The 10112-nt window shown below is 39.7% G+C and overlaps 1 protein-coding gene across 2 annotated transcripts in view; it reads left to right on the forward strand.

Moving 5' to 3' along the window:
* Positions 1-10112, forward strand: part of VPS13B (vacuolar protein sorting 13 homolog B) — an 804491-nt gene that overhangs the window by 771368 nt on the left and 23011 nt on the right. For both annotated transcript variants that reach the window (XM_007457167.1, XM_007457166.1), the window contains exon 55: positions 7899-8017. In XM_007457167.1, the coding sequence (XP_007457229.1) occupies positions 7899-8017 (119 nt within the window). The remainder of the gene's footprint in view (positions 1-7898; positions 8018-10112) is intronic.

The following is a 10112-nucleotide window of genomic DNA, read 5'->3' on the forward strand; positions in this document are numbered from 1 at the left end:
GCTTCAGTTAATATCACCATTTTTCCAGTATAAAAACCTTAAATAATATTGATATAAAGTTGTATTGAATGCCTGCTTTATGTCAAGCACTTTACACAAACATTGTCATTAGTCTGCATCACATCTCTTACAGGTAGATGGTACCTGAAGCTCAGAGAGGTTAACTTGCACAGGGCAAGTGGACCTGGGATTCAATCCCAGGACTGTCTAGCTTCCCAGCCTGTCTTATTCTGCAGCATCCCAGTACCTTCCTTTCCCTCTCTTCCCCCATTCTTCCAGTAAGTCACGAAGTTCTGGCAGAAATTCCGCAGAAGTGTCTCTGTATCTGCCCCTTCTCTCTGTGACCAGGGTCTACTTCAGGCCTTTTACTCATCATCTCTCTCCCAGATTTTAACAATAGCCCCTTAAAGGGTCTCTCTGTTGTCAGCCTTCCTATCCGCAAATCTGTCTCCACAGCTACCACCAGAGTGATTACTAAGACACAGAGTCCAGTGCAGAAAAGCCTCTTCAGTCCACTAGACTGCTTAAGACAAACCACTACCTGCAACCAAGCAGGCTACATCTTACTGCCTTATTCCCTCTGCAGGTTAGCGCTCAATCCCGTAGCATATGGGGAAGTCTCTTCTTCCCTTAAAAGTCTAAATCTTGTAGTCTTCCATACTATGATTTTCCTTCCTAAGATATTCTTTTACAAACTATTTGATCCGGGGATATAAGTATATTTTTTCCTTCCCAAAATAGAGGGTGAAATGTTTTATAGATTTTTGCCAAAAGTCAGCAGAACAAATGCAATGCCTGATTACCGTATCTTCAGATCTATTTGTGGAGGCTGAGACATCCCACAATCTGTCACAGACAAGCTGGAGACCCAGGAAAGCCATGGTGTAAATTCCAGTCCAAGGGCAGGAGAAGGTGAAATGAAATGTTCCAGCTCAAACAGTGAGGCAGGAAAAAAGGGGCAAATTCTTTCTTCCTCCACATTTTGTTCTATTCAGGGGATTGGATGATGCTCACCCACCCTGGGGAGGGCAGTCTGCTGAATCCACTGATTCAAATGCTAATCTCCTCTGGAAACGCTCTCACCAACACATCCAGAAATCATGTTTTAATCTGGGCACCGGATGGCCAGAGTCAAGTTGACACAAAATTAACTATCAGAAAGGAAGTGCAAATGTGAGGTGGGAGCAAAATGAATCCGATAAAAGAAAGACAACTGAAGAGGGGTGAAGTCCAGCAACTGTGCTGTGATGGGAATTGAGCCCAGTTGTGGGGAGGATTAGTACAAATTGGAGGAGGGGGTGGCTTAAGGACTTTTAATAACAGGGATACCCGTTATGTAACTGAGCTGCAGTGCAGGATGCTTTGTAACTGCCTCTTGATTATCCCTGGATTATTCCATATAGTCTATCAGGATAAAAAAGAGAGAAAGAATGGGAGAGAAAGGAAGAGAGGTAGACTTCCAAGAATACTTTCAGTTATTTCCTGGGAGTCACCTTGTAACTTAATTACTCAGTAAAATTAAACTGGGGTAATTTTTTTAAATATTGTTTGTTGGATAAAAATATAGTAAATAATCATTTTAATAAAGATAACTGAATATGTAGAAAAGCACAAGTTACGTTACACTGTTCCTTATTTGTAATTGTAGTAAAAGATAATGTACTAACTGGGAGGCAGGACCTAGGCCTCAGTGGTTTTCTTACAGCCACAGTGTGTAAGAGAAAGTCTTACTGATCTAAGTGCTCTAACACAGACAGAAATGACAGAACACGGAGTATTCCCCAAATGTTTTGTGGTTAAAGCAGCAAGTCTCTTACTATATGTTGCCTATAGCCTTCCACACACATACCCATACTACCAATGTGAAGTGAAGAAAGTAAAAAATAACTAAATGACAGCATCGATCAGGACTGACTAGCTTATTCTGCAATAATAAACAACTCAAAAAAAGAGAAAAATCCCCTTGGCTTTTTATTTAAAAAAAACAGTCTCTTAATTCATTCTTCCCCTCCCCACCGCAGAGCAGCCCTCCTCCCCAAGATTCTAACCAGTCATCACATCCCACTGGAATTCAGTACTTCTGAGTGATGCCCTCCTAGCCTGGGTGTGGCTCCTTTTCATCTAGAGATGTATGAACTCATCGGCTGTCCTCTCCCCACCAAAACACAGGACAGGATAACAGTAATAACTCCTGCAAGCTGGAAAGAGGGAGAATGAGACACATACACAGCCTCTCACCCATAACACATCTGAAATTTTTCTGAGCACATATTGTGTGGGGTTTTATTCCTTGGAAACAAGGAATAGTCTTCAAGCCCTATCTCTGCTCATGGAAGAGCTCTTTCACCATTGTTCTTCCAGTCCCTGGATCTACCCTCAGAGATCCTCCTTGACCAACATCTGAAGTTGTATTGAGTCTCGAATAATCAATCACAGACTCTTTTAGTCTAGGTTCATGAGTTTATTAGGCAGTAGTAATTTCTCAGAAACTCAGTAGACTGCTTATCTGTTTGATTCCAGAGAATTCCTTGTGCTAATAACCACATCTTTGGTCCTTTTAAAGATATATTTCTGTACTTTCTTGCTTCCTTACCTCCCTTTAGATTTAGGAGAGCTTCTGTGGCAAGGTTAAACTATTCATCCAAAATGTTTTTCTGAGTCAACTTTAACAATTAAGAAGTTTTAACAGTGAGTTCTGATGGCTACACATAGCCCTAAGTCTGAGTATTAATCTGCCTTCATGTTCAAAGATTAAGTTTTATCTCTTACTGTTTGGGGTTAAAAGCATTACTGACTTTGCACAGCCCTGAATTTCTGGAATCTCTTTATTCTCTTGAATTTCTATTTGCAAACTGCCCAGTTCTTTCCTGAGCTCATCGCTTCGTCATAGTGAAACACATTGCCAGACACAGCCAGCAGCAGCCAGCACTCGCTACTTATGTTTTGTTTTCAAACCTCATCTTCTAGAGCTACAAATCTATTAGGTTTATAATCTACCTCCCAAGTAATCTCAGACAAGTTTTACTAAGTGTCTTGCCACTTTGTAACATGAATTCCCATTCTTGTAGCTTTCAACGTCAATTCCTACTGCCTACCATTAAGCCAAGGACTCAGATTTTAGGTTTCTGCTGGAACCCTATTTCTATTACCAATATCTCCATCCATTAGTATAGGCTACATTATGCTGCCTGTCACAGTCCTGTTTACTTCTTGCTCATGCTACATCCCAGGGTTTGTCATCAGGCGCTCTGTTCTACATGGTCACTCAGGGACCCAGGTTGACAGAGGCCCCATCATCTTCTGTCTGGCTTATTGTAGCACACCACCCCCAAACCTAGAGGCTTGCAACAACGGTGATTCAGAGGGTTTGGTTGGGTGATTTTTCTGCGTGAGCCTGGGATCACTCATGCAGCTGCATTTAGGTAGAGGGTTGGCTATGGATGAGTTCAGCTGGGAAGTGTGGGCAGCTCTCTTACCACGTGGTCTTTCCTCCATAGGGAGGCTAAACCAGGCTTTCTCACATGGTTGGCAAGAGGGCAAACCCCAAAAAGCAAGCTTTATCATGCTTCTTCTTGAAGGAAATGGACGCAAAACTGTTGCCCTCATGAATTTATACAGAGACCACGATGGTTAACACCCTGAGAGGGAGAAACATTTTATACATCTCTGCCTTGGAACTTTTAGCTCCTATCTCATTATTTGTGTACTTGGCTTTTTCACCACCCAGGCTGGGAGCAACTTGAGGGCGTGATTTCTTCTCAGTGCCTACCACAGTGAGGAGCTCCTTTAGACTCACCTTAAATATCCAATAACTGATTGAATGATTAAATGATCAAACCATTAGACCAAAACAAGAATTTATTTTAATTTCTGGGGGACCTGGCACTAGTTCCTCTGGCACTTGGGTTCCCAACTCTCTAATCCCTAGAGCTCACATTGTACAAAATGCTTGGTGTTGCAGGTTATTTCTCTACATGTGAAAGGAGACAAGAGTAGGCTACAAGAATTAAAGTCTGCGTTTCTCCCGTTCTAGTGATGAGTAAAAGGGGCACCCAGCAATATTCCTGTCCAGGGTCCAGGTTTTTGGCTGGAAGACGTACCTTAAAGGTTTAGGTTAATTTGCTTACTTTCAGAGTTCCCTGGGCAGTTAACAGAAACCATCAGCTTGCCTGAGCCTTATCTTAGGAAGTACACGTATCCTCACTTCAAAACGCCTGCCGATTGCTTTGAGAATGAGCAGAGCAATAAGTATTTTCCTCTTCTGATCCCCTCCTTCCCTCCTTTGAGGCGTAGTAGTTCTGGTTTCTAACACTCTCTGCTAAAACCCTGGGGTATGCCCTGAAGTTATGGACAGTCCTTGAGAGGAAGGAATACACATGGGAGCACAGGACCTTAAAAAGGTTTGTGTCAAATAAATAATCCCATGTCTGTAAGCCTGGAAGAAAGCAGTTGACTTACTTTACATATCATACAAAATAATAGCTTTTATAAATGTGACTGTCTCTCAAAGAATATCTGTTTGTTTTAGATTCGTGAGCTGAGCCATTTTTTTAGGTTGGCTGCCTTCCACATTTTATCATAGTCAAGTTCAGTTTTTATCTTGGAACAAAAAAGGGCAAATTCAGGATACAGAGTCTTTTGAAACAGATATTTTTGCAAAACTGTCCATTTGGGAAATATATCCATAGAGAATACAAACTGACTCCACTCCTGCCCTCAAGAAGTTGAGAATCTGGTGATTGAGTCTATGGTATAAACCAGTGACTGTAATACAAGCAATAAGATTTGTGATCAAACAGAAGTATGGTTAAAGTGTTTTAGGAATGTAGGAGTAGGTGTCAGTCTGAGGAAAGGAATGGAAAAATTAGAGAATACCTTCCTGGAATAAGGTGTCCTTACCCTATATGTGCAGAGATACACAGAATTTGGAAAGGATTTGCTTGGGGGGACAGCGCGTTGTCCGCACAGCGGGTGCTGAGGGGCATTCAGGGACCTAACTAAGCTAGAGCAGTGGCCATAGAATGAAAAAGAAGGCTAGGGCAGGAGTCGGCAGAGCAGGAGATGAAAGTAGGGAGGAGGCAGAGGTGACCTCCAGGTGCCCTGGATGCTCAGGATTTCTGAAGGAGGAGCCGTTGTACAAGAAAAAGCCCAGTAACCTTGAAGTCACTTCCAAGGGTGAGAATCACAGACTCCTGTGGTTCTTTGTACTCTCTTTCTGGTACCTCTTCATTTGGTCAAAATTAGAACACGTTCATTACACGCCAGGCAGACACCTAGCTTTGTTCCTTCATCCAGGAATTTTCAGTCTTTCTTCTTTTATTTGCGGTTCTAACAATAATAAAGGGCCTAGACTTGGACTAAATTGATATTGCAAATCATCAGTATCAACATTCCCAAACACAAGGAGGTTCTTGCCCTTACGCTCAGGTAATGCCGGCAGTGAACATGATGTTCTCGGGGTTGTTTTTCAAATAGTTCTGATTTCAAATATTTATCCATTTAAGCAACGTTGGTATTTAATTCTGAAAGGACATCTGTTCTGCTGGCCTGGCACCTGGCTTCTGAGATAGAACTTTTTTTTAAGTCTTAGTCCACCTTCTCATGGAAGAAAAATTAATTTTTACTCCAAGCAAATCACGTTATCTGACATTCTTGTTACAAGTTATGTGAGGGACCTTGAGGGGACTCTAGCATGTCTTGTTGTTGGGTTTTCGGGTATGTTTTTGTGTCCCCAGCATAAAAGGGCATCATTATGGTAGTAAGTCAAAACTCAAGAGCCTGAAAGTTTTTTGCACATTGCATTTCAATTCCTGTGTTTTAGGGGTTTTTTTTCCCACAGAGATTCATACGCACACATAAAGGTGGCCCATGGCTGGGCTCCAGCCCATACAGAGTTATTTGTCAGTTCCAGAGAAGCAGAGAATGAAGACACTCATGCCCTCTCATCCATCTTTTTTTTTTTTTCTATGAACCTTACAGCTGGATATTGAAAAATCTGGATTTGATTCTTTTTTTTTTCATTTCAAGTCAGCTGAATAGCCTGTACACATGGATATAAAGAAATATAACCAGGAAGTGTTTGTGGTATTGAATCAGAACTTAAGGCATTTGAAGCCTCTAAGAGTTTTATAGTGTCTGGCCTTACATTTAGGTCTTTAATCCATTTTGAGTTTATTTTTGTTTATGGTGTTTTAGGGAGTGTTCTAATTTCATTCTTTTACATGTAGCTGTCCAGTTTTCCCAGCACCACTTATTGAAGAGGCTGTCTTTTCTCCATTGTATATTCTTGCCTCCATTGTCATAGATTAGGTGACCAGAGGTGCATGGGTTTATCTCTGGGCTTTCTATCCTGTTCCATTGATCTATATTTCTGTTTTTGTGCCAAGACCATACTGACTTGATTACTGTAGATTTGTAGTATAGTCTGAAGTCAGGGAGCCTGATTCCTCCAGCTCCATTTTTCTTCCTCAAGATTGCTTTGGCTATTCAGGGGCTTTTGTGTTTCCATACAAATTGTAAAATTTTTTGTTCTGTTTCTGTGAAAAAATGCCATTGGTAGTTTGATACGGATTGCATAAACATAGGCAGAACACTCTTTGACATAAATCGCAGCAAGATCTTTTTTGACCCACCTCCTAGAGTAATGAAAATAAAAACAAAAGTAAGCAAATGGGACATAATGAAACTTAAAAGCTTTTGCACAGCAAAGGAAACCATAAACAAGACGAAAAGACAGCCCTCAGAATGGGAGAAAATATTTGCAAACGAAGCAACTGACAAAAGATTAATCTCCAAAATTTACAAGCAGCTCATGCAGCTCAATATCAAAACAACAAACAACCCAATCAAAAACTGGGCAGAAGACCTAAATAGACTTCTCCAAAGAGGACATACAGATGGCCAAGAAGCACATGAAAAGATGTGCAACATCACTAATTATTAGAGAAATGCAAATCAAAACTACCATGAGGTGTCACCTCACACCAGTCAAAGTGGCCATCATCAAAAAATCTACAAACAGTAAATGCTGGAGAGGGTGTGGAGAAAAGGGAACCCTCTTGCACTTTTGGTGGGAATGTAGATTTTGATACAACCACTGTGGTGAACAGTATGGAGGTTCCTTAAGAGACTAAAACTAGAACTACCAAATGATCCAGCAATCCCACTACTGGGCATATACCCAGGGAAAACCATAATTCAAAAAGACACATGCACCCCAGTGTTCATTGCAGCACTATTTACAGTAGCCAGGATGTGGAAGCAACCTAAATGTCCATCAACAGAGGAACGGATAAAGATGTGGTACATATATACAATGGAATATTACTTGGCCATAAAAAGGAACAAAATTGGGTCATTTGTAGAGACGTGGATGGACCTAGAGTCTGTCGTACAGAGTGAAGTAAGTCAGAAAGAGAAAAACAAATATCGTATATTAACGCATATATGTGGAATCTAGAAAATTGATATAAATGATCTTACTGGCAAAGCAGAAACAGAGACACAGACATAGATAACAAATATATGGACACCAAGCGGGGAAAGAGAGGGGTGGGATGAATTGGGAGATGGGGATTGACATATATACACTATTGATACTATGTATAAAATGGATAACTAATGAGAATGTACTATATATAGCACTAATGAGAACGTACTGTATATAGCACAGGGAACTCTAGTCAATGCTCTGATGTGACTTAAATGGGAAGGAAATCCAAAAAAGAGGGGATATATGTATACATGTAGCTGATTCACTTTGCCGTACAGTAGAAGCTAACACAACGTTGTAAAGCAACTATACTCCAATAAAATTTTTTTAAAAAAAGGACATTTGAAGCCATTTCAGTAGTGTTTCTTATTGCTTTTCAATCTGATTTTGAGTATTCTTTTTGCAGGTTGTGTTCCTGGCTGGCTTTGGCTCTGTGTATGTGGACACTGTCCATCAGTGTGGCACAGTCTTCATCACTGTGGCCCCAGAAGGAAAAGCTGGACCTATTTTAACTAATACCAACAGGTAGGCTTAATTAGTATCCCAGTATCAGCAGGGTATGTTTCCTGTTCTAAAGTTATAAACCTACTATTTGCCCTTCTTTGTCATCCAAATATATACATTAAAGCTCTTGGTTAATTATTGTGTAATCCATAAGGGTATGGTTATTAGCAGTAAATTATACCCATAATAAGAAGCAATATATCATCTTCTCTGGGTACCCCTTCCAGTTCTTCTGTGGTGAGTTTAACAAGCTGATTTACAAACTAAGAGATGCTTCTTAGAGTTATACATTATCATTAGCATGAAATGCAAATTAATACTTCTCTATCCACATGACCACCTAGTAATTAGTAATTAGACTTAGCTACAGCAAAAATAAAGTCACCTGTTAGAGCCACATTTTCCCCCGTTGGACCTGAGTGTTGCCATCAGGATTTACAAATATGAACCAGAGTTATTATCCTTAATTTAAAGGAACTCATATAATTCAGTAGGTATAATATGAAGATAGTCCCAACTTCCAAAAATTAAACAAGGGCAAAAGACAGAAAATTCTAGGAAGAGGAAACACAAGTAATCAAAGAAGTGCAGATTTAAATAAGATATTACTTACTGAATTAACAATGATGTTCCATCATATACAGTCCTAGTAAAAGTGTAAATTGTTACTATTTTCTGGAAAGCACTTGAGCAATATGTATCAAGAGCTTTAAAATCCCTCTGGCTTGGAAATTCCACTTTTAACAGTTTTAAGAGCTTGAGATAAGCAATAGTTAGAGAAGTAGGAAAAGGTATGCAGAGAGATTTTAATCACATTGCTAATTATAATGGCAAAATATTCAGAGTACAAACCCCATCAGCAGAGGAATAGATGATACATAAATGTACCATAAATGGTATATCCACAGAAAAGAGACTTATAGGATTTTAGTGGAAGAGAAAAATACATATGATGACTCTTAAATAAAGCAAACAGAATATAAAATTGAACATATAAATATCCTAGTTATGTGCACATACAAGTACATATATGCACACACACTCTCACACATACGCAAGGAAAACATTCCTAGAAATAACACTGAAAAGAAAAGAATCAAAACTGTTAATAGATGTGCGGTTATAAGTGATTAGTTAATAATTTTCTGTATTTTAATTTTCTACACGAAGAATGTACTTTATAATCAGAAAATTTTTAATTTTTTAAATTTTTATTTAAAATATGAAATAGTAATATCAACTTTTATACATTTGTTTAAGCTCCTTTTTTAAAATTTCCTCGCTTTTCATATATGGTTAAGAACTCATTAATTTGGACCTTGCCAAATTATCATTAATTTGAATTTATAATATTTTAAGCAGGTTGGGTAGACTGTTTCCTTTGCTCAGAAGTGTTTGTAAAAAAATTAATAGTGTAACAAAACTGGAGACTAAATTTTGACTTGCATAACCCCAAATTTCAAGCCCACACGACAATTTCAGGAACGTTTTATCTAGGGCATTAGTAGGGCATTGTTTATGACAGTAGCAACAATCCATACATTCAGTGGTAGAAATAGGAAAGGAACAAGTATTTGCTTGTATTTCCTTAATTCATTTGTTCAGCAAATATTTTTCAAGTGCTTTCTGGATGCCGGTGCTATTGTAGGGATGAGGATACACCAGTGACCTAAAAGCCCCAAATCCCTGCTCCCGAGGAGATCACATTCTCATAGGTGGGGAAAGGGAGGACAGAGAATAAACATAATAAAAAAGGAAATTTTATGGTTCAGTAGAAAGTTGGAGTTCTGCAGGGATAAAAACAGCCTGGGAAGGACTAGTAGTACCTGGGCACAGGGACAGAGAGCGTGTAGTTTTGAAAAATTGATGTAGGTAAGCCTCACCGAGAAGTTAACATTTGAGCAACTTGAAAGCAGCGAGGGGGTTAGTGATGTGGTCATCTGGGGTGAGCTTTCCAGACAAAGGGCACAGCCAGTTCAAAGGTCAGAAGCAGTGTGCCTGGCATATTGGAGGAGCAGGGAACAGGCCACTGCAGGCCAAGTGTAGAGGGTGAACAGGAAGGCACTAGTGCCTGGGGTCAGGGAGGGAAGAGCTAGAAGGAGGGGACACGTCGTGT

This window comes from Lipotes vexillifer, unplaced genomic scaffold (assembly GCF_000442215.2).
Source record: "Lipotes vexillifer unplaced genomic scaffold, Lipotes_vexillifer_v1.1 scaffold376, whole genome shotgun sequence".
In the NCBI taxonomy this organism is placed as follows: domain Eukaryota; kingdom Metazoa; phylum Chordata; class Mammalia; order Artiodactyla; family Lipotidae; genus Lipotes; species Lipotes vexillifer.